Source organism: Cetorhinus maximus, chromosome 2 (genome assembly GCF_964194155.1).
Source record: "Cetorhinus maximus chromosome 2, sCetMax3.hap1.1, whole genome shotgun sequence".
Classification (NCBI taxonomy): Eukaryota; Metazoa; Chordata; class Chondrichthyes; order Lamniformes; family Cetorhinidae; genus Cetorhinus; species Cetorhinus maximus.
In genome coordinates, this window is record NC_135880.1 from 45,381,787 (window position 1) to 45,394,043 (window position 12,257).

General features: G+C 42.1%; 1 protein-coding gene across 1 annotated transcript in view; it reads right to left on the reverse strand.

Moving 5' to 3' along the window:
- The window catches only part of mccc2 (methylcrotonyl-CoA carboxylase subunit 2), a 125,380-nt gene that overhangs the window by 68,872 nt on the left and 44,251 nt on the right, over nucleotides 1-12,257 (reverse strand). The window contains exons 5-8 of the mRNA XM_078564268.1: nucleotides 7,481-7,608; nucleotides 5,866-5,978; nucleotides 4,722-4,835; nucleotides 815-879 (exon numbers count right to left, since the gene is read on the reverse strand). Of these exons, the coding sequence (XP_078420394.1) occupies nucleotides 815-879; nucleotides 4,722-4,835; nucleotides 5,866-5,978; nucleotides 7,481-7,608 (420 nt within the window). The remainder of the gene's footprint in view (nucleotides 1-814; nucleotides 880-4,721; nucleotides 4,836-5,865; nucleotides 5,979-7,480; nucleotides 7,609-12,257) is intronic.

Here is a 12,257-nt window from a genome sequence, read left to right on the forward strand (position 1 = left end):
TGACTATAAAGTGCTTTGGGTCATCCCAAGGTTGTGAAAGGTACTATATAAACGCAAGACTTTCTTTTCTGTGCATCAGTTCTCAAATGTGTTTCAATAAAACACACCTGTTGTGGAAGACAACTTATTTGTGAATCAACCAACAGCAGGATTGGTTTCACAGCAGCAGAGATCGAATGCCATGCCAATATGATGGGCTCAATATTCCTGTATTAAACTTGCCTTATTTTCTCCCCCTATCAATATTTGAAGTCAATATACCCCACATCGTGCTCACATAGAACACATGGCCAAGAGGGTTGTTTTTTTCTGTACAAATGTGAGTAGCCTTATAAGTAACACAACAAGTCACCAATCAGCAATAGTTTATATTCAAAACCACCCAAGCCAATCTCCCCTCCTCCCACCCACCTCACTCCAAATTAGATGCATCAGGTATTGATCCAAATCCATGGAAATATGTATCTGCAGTAAAGCTACAAAGTAATTGAGAGAACTAAAACCTAGGGTGCTATTTTTCAGCAATCTGTGCTGCTCATGTGTTACAGTAAGGTTTGTTCATTGCATTAAGTGTGACCTTACACTCTGATCCAAATGGTAAGATCCATATAATAGACTACACTGTGAGACGGTGTACTGTGGATCATAAATCCATAACTGTAACAACTGCCTTAAGAAACATCAATACGTAATGTTTTTATTGATAGACCTTGCCAAAGTACAGTTTTAAGCCTGGCAGAATGACAGGCACATTTGTTTGCACTGAATATGCAGACAGTAAGACTCCCAACAGACACTACATAAGATGGTTTACCTGCAGTGGAGATCAGCACCTCCAAGATCTTCAGCTGTAACCTCCTCACCAGTAGCAGCTTTTACCTGTACAAACACAAGTCAACAATAGTTTCAAATGTTTCTGCTTTCCAGCATGGAAGGTAGCAGAAATGTAGGTTCTTAATAAAGTTTTGCTGAAGGGTTATTTCCTTCAGCATTAATCAACGTATTGCTTTCAAATGCTGCTAACTAACTGTGCATTTCCAATATACTCTATTTTTATTCCAGTATTCTGTGCTTTATTCCTACATCTACTATCAGAAGTTTGGTAATGTTGTCTTACATTTTTAGCTATTTTGTATTGTTGGGGTAGCTTGCAGGTAAGATTTATCACTATCAGACTTCATAGAGTCATAGAGGTCTACAGCACAGAAAAAGGCCATTCGGCCCATCTTATATGTACCGGTCAAACAAGTACCTAACTATTCTAATCCCATTTTCCAGCACTAGGTCCATAGCCTTGTATGTCATGGCATCACAAGTGCACATCCAAATACTTCTTAAATGTTATGAGGGTTTCTGCCTCTACCACCCTTTCAGGCAGTGAGTTCCAGATTCCCACCACCCTCTAGGTGGAAAAATTCTTCCTCACATCTCCTCTAAACCTCCTGCCCCTTACCTTAAATCTATGCCCCTTGGTTATTGATCCCTCCACAAAGGGGAAATATTCCTTCCTGTCTACCCTATCCATGCCCCTCATAATTTTATACACCTCAATCATGTCCCTGCTCAATATCCTCTGCTCCAGGGAAAATAATCCCAGTCTATCCAATCTCTCCTCATAAATAAAACTCTCCAGCCCAGGCAACATCCTGGTAAATGTCCTCTGCACTCTCTCCAGTGCAATCACATCCTTCCTATAATGCGGATTCCAGGACTGCACACAATACTCTAGCTGTGGCCTAAGCGGCGTTTTATACAGTTCCAGTATAACCTCCCTGCTCTTGCATTCTATGCCTCGGCTCATAAAGGCAAGTATCCCATATGCCTTCTTAACCACCTTATCTACCTGTCCCGCTACCTTAAGGGACCGGTGGACATGCACATCAAGGTCCCTCTGATCCTCGGTACTTCCCAGGGTCCTACCATTCATCGTGTATTCCCGTGTCTTGTTTGTCCTGCCCAAGTACATCACCTCACACATATCCAGATTAAATTCCATTTGCCACTGATCAGCCCATCTGACCAGCCCGTCTATATCCTCCTGTAATCTAAGGTTATCCTCCTCACGATTTACCACCCCACCAATTTTCATGTCATCCACGAACTTACTGATCAACCCTCCTACATTCAAGTCTAAATCGTTTATATATACCACAAACAGCAAGGGACCCAACACCGATCCCCGTAGAACGCCACTGGACACAGGTATCCAGTCACAAAAACACGCCTCGAACATCACCCTCTGCTTCCTGCCACTCAGTCAATTCTGGATCATTTGCCAAATTGCCTTGGATCCCATGGGCTCTTACCTTCATTATCATGTGGGACCTTATCAAAAGCCTTGCTGAAGTAGACTACGTCAAATGCATCGCCTGGTCACCTCTTCGGAAAATTCAATCAAATTGGTCAGACATGACCTCCCCTTAACAAAACCATGCTGACTGTCCTTGATTAATCCCTACCTCTCCAAGTGTAGATTAATTCTGTCCCTCAGAGTTGCTTCCAATAGTTTCCCCACCACTGAGGTTAAACTGACTGGCCTGTAGTTCCCTAGTTTATCCTTTCCTCCCTTCTTGAATAACGGTAGCACATTGGCTGTCCTCCAGTGTTCTGACACCGCTCCTGTGGCCAGAGAGGTATTGAAAATTATTGCCAGCGCCACTGCTATCTCCTCCCTTGCCTCACTCAATAGTCTGGGATACATTTAATCCGGGCCTGGAGACTTATCTACTTTTAAGCCTGCCAGACCATTTAGAACCTCCTCCCTTTCTATGCTAATTTCTTTAATTATATCACAGTCCTTCTGCCTGATTTCCATACCCACATCGACCTCCTCACTTGTAAACACCAACACAAAGTATTCATTTAGAACCCTAACTACGTCTTCCGGCTCCACACACAAATTATCACTATGGTCCTTAATGGGCCTTACTCTTTCTCTTCATTCAAACTGATCAAATTTAGAGTACTGGGGTAAGATTAACTGAGAAACACATCATGGTTATTTGTGGTTTTGAAATTACGGGAGAGAAACCTCCATGCTAATAATGACATTACAGTAATTAAGACAGAGAATGTTGAAAATACACGGCATCTGTGAAGAGATGACAGCTTTAATTTTTCAGATCTGGATAAGTGCAGTAACTATTTTCAGTCTCATTATAAATGAAAATTTCCTACAGATAACATACCTCATGGGGCCACCAAATATCTAAACAATGTAACACTGCAACATAACCCATGGACGTGAATCTTGGAGTTATACCAGAAACAGTTTCATATTCCCAGAAATAAATACCCACTCAAAATTAAATTAAGAACACGCACACAAAGCCTCAAAACACAGGCAATCTACTTGAAGTTGTCATTTCCTATCTCCCACTGAGGGCCAACAGCAAAACAGGACAAAATAACAAACGCTGAAAGACTCAATTAGCACATGGTAAATATTAATAACAATGAACCACAACCAATCAATATGATCTAAATAACACAATTTTATTTTTCAGGCACTAGCTTTGATTCACAATCCTCACATTGGGTCCTCATGTTTATTGATTAGTTTCATTCTCTGAGACAACCCAGAACTCATCAATTCCTCTCTTAAATTAAAGTTTTGTAACTTGATAACATGGCAAGTCCCTGTGAGGGAACACCATGGCTATTAGTGGCAAAAGCAACCAAGGAAGAATCCATCCATCCTTTCAACCATAAAATATAAGGAGGCAATAGCTGAACTTCTACTCCACAAAGTAATTCTGGTAAAATTATTGCATTGTACAACTGCTCAAAAAAAGCACAACTGAATTTGTCCTGTGTTTTTAGCATGCCTCACTACTCTAGTATAAAAACAGGTTTGTTTTCCCTCGAGTTCATAAGATTGAGGGGTAATGATTAAAAGAGTTGATAGGATAAATAGAGAACAGCTATTGCTTCGGGTGGGAGAATCCAAACCAGGGGTGGATAACGTTAATGTTAGAACTAGGCTGTTGAGGGGTTGATGTCAGGAAGCAATTCTTTACATAACAGGTAGTGGAAATCTGGAATTCTGTCCCCCACAGAGCTGGTGAGGCTAGGTCAATCAATAATTTTAAAGCTGAAATTGATAGATTTTTGTCAGACAACAGTTACAGAACCAACGTGGTTAGATGGAATTAAGAAACAGGTTAACTACGATTTAACTGGTTGGCAGAACAGGCTTGAGGGGCTGAATCACCTACTCCTGCTCCTATGGTATTTAAAAGAGTACCTTTCCTAACCAATTCTTGAAGTCATGTCTCAAATACAAATTCCATTAATCAGGGACAAGGCCAACAACTGCGCATGTCGGACTGTGCTTCGGTGATTGCTAAACAGTGAAAGAATTCATGATCAGAGATTATGATCAAATGGAGTTACTTAAGACAAAGAGTCTCTAAATCTTTCAGTTAGAGGGCTCGGAACTTGTATTTGTTACTTTCCAAAGTGAAGTGAAATGTAACACGAATGTAAACACTTCAACATCAATTTCAGTGTGCTGGTAAATATAGCCCCTGAAGGGCTTTTGCATTGGTAGCACAAACAGGGAAAACCAACCATAGACAAGAGCAGACTTTAAACAAAATTGATCCTGGTGGCTGATGAGGATACAGGATAATGCAAAAATTTGCAATGGAGTTTGGGAGTTTACTTTTTTTACTTCCCCAAACATAAAGCAATATTGAGGTTATTATATGCATATGTACCAGAGGTGGGCCTCCTAAGAAAATTGTCCCTTGATTCTTCACGATAATACTTTCGTCAGCCATGGCAGGCACATATGCTCCTCCTGCTGTGCATGAACCCATGACCACAGCTATCTAGAACCAAAGGAGAGAATCATAGAATTGAATGCTTTATATATGAAAATGGTTTATTATAAGAAAACAAACATGAATACGATAATTTTCATTCACACTGTACCACTTACTGCCATTTTTGCATTCACTGTTTTGGGACCTCCCCTAAACTTTACGACTACAGACCAGAATTTTACGCTCCCCCGCTACTGCCTTAAGGTCCGGTGGCTTCCGGGCCTCCCACCCCGCATCCCCAGCCTCTCCCCTGAGAATCTGATCACCCCCTTCGCGCCTCCTCAGGCTTTCCCTACCCTCTGGTCCTGGGAACCCTTGAACTTGCCTGGGCCTCCTTTCCCTAAACTTGGGTTCCAACACCCTCCTGAACTTCCTCTTCTCTCCACTACAGCACTGTTGCTGCAGTGACTGGAGAGTTGCCGGCCAATCACAGCTCTCTAAGGCAGAACTTCCTCCCAGGTGAGAGGCGCAAGCCCCACCTACAGCCATTTAATACTCATTCAAGCGTGAAATGGCTGCAGGGCACTCGGAGTTGGCAGGATGTGTTCCCCGACGACTCTTCGGATGGCAGAAAGCGAGACCCCACCATCCAAAAAATTCAGGCCTAGTGTTTTTAGTTGGTCAAACTGCATTCTTCTACTTTCGATTTCCCTCATCCAAAAGAAAGAACACTAACCCTACTTGCAACCTGAAGTAACAGGGAAACCTGCAATTCAAGTTCACAACCTGTTGGTAGGGAGCTGAACACAGTTTCTACTTAGAGCAAAAAGCTCTTATACTGAAGAGGATTTTGCTTATCAAATTCCAAATTTTAATTTCTTATAAAATAGTTAGCCATATCTTAAAATGTCTTAATTGTTATATTTTCACACTTTAATTGCTGGCATCGCAGAATTGTCTCAAATAAAGATCCAACTGGCAGATCGAGCTGTATGCCTGAACTTTCCTAATTTCAAAATGCTTATGGTTCATGTAATTTCAATTTCTAACTAAAAGTGAACAATAGCAGCATATAAATTTTAAATGATTAATTTACCTGCGCAATTCCCATTGCAGACATATTGGCCTGATTATAAAAGATGCGCCCAAAATGGTCTCGATCTGGAAACACATCTGCTTGCCGAGGTAGGTTTGCACCACCAGAATCCACTGAAATGAAGCCATAAAAAAAGACTTGCATTTATAAAGCACCTCCCATGACCACGCTGAAAGTCTTACATAAAAACAGAAAATCTTGGAGATGCTCAGCACATCTGGGAGCATCTGTGAAGCACAAAATTGAGTTAACATTTTAGGTCTGTGACCTTTCACCAGAACTGATGAAAGGCCATTTACCTGAAACATTAACTTGTTTCTCTCTTCACAGCTGCGCTTGACTTGCTGAGTATTTCAGTATCTTCTGTTTTTATTTTAGAAGTATGTAATGTAGGAAATGTAGCAGCCAATCTGTGCAAAAAACAGCTTTTCTTCTTTTTACTTCTTAGGAAGTCCTTTGGGATCAAAGATGATTCACTTCCCCTCCAGTTTGATGGGTTCTAAGATGGCTTGTAAGTCCAATACACGATCTGCAGACTCTGCCACATACAGGGCAGATGGTGCTTGAAGGGACTGGTAGATGAGGTGTTTGCAGGTTTATGTGCTCTCTCCAATGCCTCTACTTTACTCCTGACAAAATCTCTCGATGTGTTCGATGCCTCCCCAAATAAACCTTCTCCACTTTGGTCGGTCACAAGCCAGGGACTCCCATGAGTAGGCAGGGATGTATGATCTCTTCAGGGATGTCTTGAGGACATCCCTAAAGCATTTCTGCTGCCCTCCTGGGAGTCTCCTGTCGTATCTGAGGTCCGAGTAGAACAGTTGCTTCGGGGGTCTGCTGTCAGGCATCCGGATGACATGTCCCACCCAGCAAAGCTGGTTTTGAGTGATTAGTGCCTCGATGCTGGACACGTTGGCTTTGAACAGGACGCTGCTGCTTGCCACTGGATTTGGAGGATCTTGCAAAGGCATCGCTGATGGTACTTCTCCAGAGCTTTGAGGTGCCTGCTGTAGGAGTGCAATATCACAGCCACCAACCTGCAGTGTGCACCCACAAACAGCAATGTGATATTAACCAGGTAATTTGTTTTTTGTGAAGCTGGTTGAGAACACCGGGAATAATTCCTCTGCTCTTCTTAAAGGAGTGCTACTGAATCTTTTACATTCACCTGAGAGAATAGACTGGGCCCCAGTTTAATGTCTCGTCTGAAAGGTGGCATCTCCAACAGTGCAGATTTCTCTCAGTACTGCACTGAAATGTCAGCCTAGATTTTGCACTCAAGGCTTTGAAGACTCTATTCTCTGGGCTCATACAGGACAGAATGGGGCATGAAGACTCAACTTACTGAAAAGGGATCAATTAACAAACTACACTACAAGGAACGTGTTGAAAATTTTCAACATCATTAATAATGGCAGTGCTTTTTCGTGTGAAACTGTTAGTTAGCAGAAGTAATATTCCATAAATTGGGCCGTAATCCGAGAAAAACTGGAAACTTTCCAATATGCACCAGTAGCTTGCAGAAAGATGCAATGTATTCAAAATGTACATCGACTTCATAAAATGCAGTTCAAAAGAAAGACTTAATAAATCTAAAGGAAAATTAAAGTTTCACCTAAATAAACGCAGGGCAGGTGGTTCTGTGTTGCAATCTCCTGTGCTCTTACATGTTTCTTCACTGTGATTGGGTAGTATGATCCCCCTTTTACTGTTGCATCATTGGCAACAATCAAACATTCAACCCTGAAAGCAATATAAATATGGTTCAGAATTAACAATGGAAAAATACATAACTATTAACTCAGCAACAAAAACAAAAAATGCTCTTTTTCTTTAAATAGTCTTGGATAAACTGGGCAAAAACGAGCTGCAAAAAAGCAATACCAGCCAAGGATCCTGAATCACAGAATGATTAGACAATGGTCCCTTAGGGTAAATTTGATGTATATGGTGCAGAATTTGGCTCCCTACTGGCGCTAAACTTGTATAATTTCTGATTGTTTTGTTCAGGCCACACTGATTCTGAAGTGAAGTGAGTTCAATACAAGATTTTATGGGTTATCACTTTATAGACGCCAGTTGCTCTTCACTTGTATTATTAACTCTTGGTCAGGATCCATAACCGCTGTTGGGGGCAGTTCAAAGGAGGTTTGCTAGATTGATACCTGAAATGAGCGGGTTGCCGTATGAGGAAAGGTTGGACAGACTGGGCTTGTTTCCACTGGAGTTTAGAAAAGTGAGAGGTGACTTGATAAGTATATAAGATCCTGTACGGTCTCGACAAGGTGGACGTGGAAAGGATGTTTCCTCTAGTGGGTGAGTCCAGAACTAGGCGGCACTGTTTTAAAATTAGAGGTCACCTTTTTAGGACAGAGATGAGGAGAAACCTTTTCTCTCAGAGGGCTGTGTGACTTTGGAACTCTCTGCTTCAGAAGGTGATGGAGGCAGGGTTATTGAATATTTTTAAGGTGGAGGTACATAGATTCTTTTTAGGCTAGGAAATCAAAGGTTATAGGGGATAGATGGGAATGTGGAATTTGAAACACAAATAAATCAGCCATGGTCTTATCAAATGGTGGAGCAGGTTTGAGCAGCCGAATGGCCTACTTCTGCTCCTATTTTGTATGTTCATATGCTTTAGCAAAAGATCTAGTTTTGTTCTGGTACTTAAATGGTACAATTACATCTTCCAATATTCATATTTCCATGAAAATCTGACTGTGAGCTCCCACTGCGGTTTGCCAGATAAAGAGCCGCTTGCCATCCATGGTTGTAATGGATGATTGTACTGACATCATAGCTTTGAAGGAAACTTGACTCAGGGGTGTTAATACCTTGCCCCTTACTGAAGTCTTCCTGCGTGGTATACTTTCCACCATCTGTGCCACCCAAACCTCTACAGTACAAGTCGGTGGTCCTTCTCATCAAATTACTCTTAATTCTCTGACATATTCTCTTCCATCAAGCATTGCACCTTGTGCCTTCTCCCTTGCACCTCCTTTAAAATATTTGTTCTCTATCGCCCCTGAAGATCACTCCTAAAAATTTCTTCCTCAGTCTCTGTAGTGAGGCATTCATCATCTCTGATGATTTCAATCTTTACTGGCTCTATTTGATCTCTCTTTTCCGATTTCACAGCCCTCTTGTCCTCACTAAATCTTTCCCACCATATAAACTCACCCCATGGAAACCCCCATGATTAAGCCATCTCAAGTGGCCTCTCTATTCACAATTCTTGAGATCTTCACCAACTATTTCCTTGCATTCTTCACCACCCACATTGCCCCTACCAACCCCACTTCTTTCTGTGCCTGCCCCTGGGATAAATTCTGCACTAAGTCACTTACACTATGAAATCCTCACCACGTATCCTTTGGTTCTCCATTAATCATGATACTTCCACAGCTGTTGAACCTCTAAATTACTCTCTCCCATCTGTTTTTAATGCCTATCTCCCTGCAAAACCATGACTCTCTCCAATCCAGGTCGTTCATTGGGTTGTCCCAATCTTCACTCCCTCAATTCCATTGGCATCACCCTTCTCCTCAAGAAAAAAACAAAACTCAACCCCTCTGCCCTTGAAAGCCACAATCCCATTTCCAACTTCCCTAAAGTTCTTGAGCGTACTGTCATGCCCAGCTTTCCCATAGCTCCATGTTTGAATCTCCTCAATCAGGTTTCTTCTTGAAACAAACAAATCAGTCACAAATAACATCCTCCGTCACTGTGATGCACTATACCTCTTTGTCCCTTTGGATTTCTCTGCAGCCTTTGACATGTTCAACTATCTCTTTCTCCCACAAATTCACTATGGAAATGGAAATTGGAAGGAGCTGGATAGCAGGTGGCTGAATTGGGATTATCTATTTTACATTATCACCCAAAATCAAAATTATCCCCAATGGCTTCAAGCATTACTTGTCAGCCCAAACCTAGATATTGTCCAGGTCTTGCTACATTTGGACCTGGACTGCTGCAGCATCTGAGGAGTCGCGAATGGTGTTGAACATTGTGCAATCATCAGCAAACATCCCCAAACTCTGTACCTTCACCACCATTTCCCTCCCATCACCCTAATTCCATTCCCCTCCACATCACTATCTCAGACTGAATAAGACCGTTCAAAATCTAACCATCCTGCTTGACTAGAGCTGAGATTTAAACCCCACATCCTCCTCATCATAGAAATAACCATATGGTTGAAAAACAAAATCCATCAAGTGTTGAAAATTTGAACCATGAAAAGAAAATGTGGAAATACTCAACAGGTCAGTTAGCATCTGTAGAAAGGACAGATATGTCTTTTTTTTATTCATTCACGGGATGTGAGCTTTGCTGGCTGGGCCAGCTTTTATTGCCCATCCCTAGTTGCCCTTGAGAACGTGGTGGTGAGCTGCCTTCTTGAACCGCTGGAGTCCATGTGGTGTAGGTACACCCACAATGCTGTTAGGAAGAGAGTTCCAGGATTTTGACCCAGTGACATGAAGGAACAGTGATTTATTTCCAAGTCAGGGTGGTGAGTGACTAGAGGGAAACTTGCAAGCGGTGGTTCCCATCTATCTGTTGTCTTTGTCCTTCTAGATGGTAGTGGTCGAGGGTTTGGCAGGTGCTGTCAAAGGAGCCTTGGTGAATTCCTGCAGTGCAACTTGTAGATAGTACACACTGCTGCTAACTGTGCTTCGGTGGTGGAGGGAGTGAATGTTTGTGGATGTGCTGCCAATCAAGCGAGCTGCTTTGTCCTGCACGCTGTCAAGCATCTTGAGTGTTGTGGGAGGTGCACTCATCCAGGCAAGTGGGAAGTATTCCATCATGTGTCTTGTAGATGGGGGACAGGCTTTAGGGAGTCAGGAGTTGAGTTATTCATCACATGGTTCCTAGCCTCTGACCTGCTCTTGTAGCCACAGTATTTATATGGCTAGTCCAGTTCAGTTTCTGGTCAATGGTAACCCCCAGGATGTTGATAGTGGGGGGTTCAGTGATAGTAATGCCATTGAACATCAAGGAGCAATGGTAGGATTCTCTCTTGTTGGAGATGATCATTGCCTGACACTTGTGTGGCACGAATGTTACTTGCCACTTGTCAGCCCAAACCTAGATATTGTCCAGGTCTTGCTGCATTTGGACATGGACTGCTTCAGCATCTGAGGAGTCGCGAATGGTGCTGAACATTGTCCAATCATCAGCAAACATCCCCACTTCTGATCTTATGATGGAAGGAAGGTCATTGATGAAGCAGCTGAAGATGGTTGGGCCGAGGACACTACCCTGAATAACTCCTGCAGTGATGTCCTGGAGCTAAGATGACTGACCTCCAACAATCACAACCATCTTCTTTTGCGCTAGGTGTAACTCTTCCTCAAAAATAAAACAAGAATTCAAATCACAAATGACAAACCCTTCGCAGATCTAAACAAAAAGGAATGGTACTACTCTGTTTAAGTGATAAAACACAACCAATAATGGCCCATGCAGCACTGGATTCTAAACCTACCATGAAACAATCTAACTTATAGTCTTGACCAACATTCAAAACTGCTGTCACTGGGCACGTTAAGCCAGCTGTCTGAAAGATTGAAAAAATATATTGTACAGCAGAGGTGCACTTCAATTTTAAGGATTTAAAAACTATCAGAATTGTAACCCAGGAGTAGTGAACTGCGTTTTTAGATAAGAATACCCAATATGACAAATAAATTTTTAGTTCTGGCTGGTTGATATATTGTGGTTTTCTGGTTGGATAGGTCAGATTTGCAGACTTATGTACACTTGCTTACAGGATAAACTGTTACTAAGCTTAAATTTGCCCTACGCACAGTTCCTCGCGGACATAATTTATCATCTCCCAGAGAAGAGCATCTTCTCCACCTGATCACAGAGAAGTATGTAACCCAACCCCCAACTGAAAAGGCGCATGACAATAGAAATCCCTCATAAGAGATTTCAATGAGGAAAGAGAAGATGATAAATAAATATACAGTACATTATCATTGGAACAAAATGTGAGCAGCTAGGGGCTAAATTAAAAAGCAAAACCTAAGGTAATAATCTCTGAATGATTACCTGTGCCACAAGCAAATTGAAGTAGGATAAATAAGATTAGAAAGATAAAAGTGTGGCTCAAAGATTGGTGTCGGAGAAATGAGTTTCAATTCATGGGGTACTGGCACCAGTACTGGGGAAAATGAGACCTGTACCACTGGGACAGTCTCCATCTGAACTATGCTGGGACCAGTGTACTGGCGAGTTGTATAACTAGGGTGGTTGCCCTAGCTGTTCGCCAGACTGAACCCTGGGATAACTGGATGGTCCTGTAAGGAGAGATTGAGGAGACCGGGCCTATATTCTCTAGAGTTTAGAAGAGTGGTCTCATTGAAGCATACAAAATTCTTACA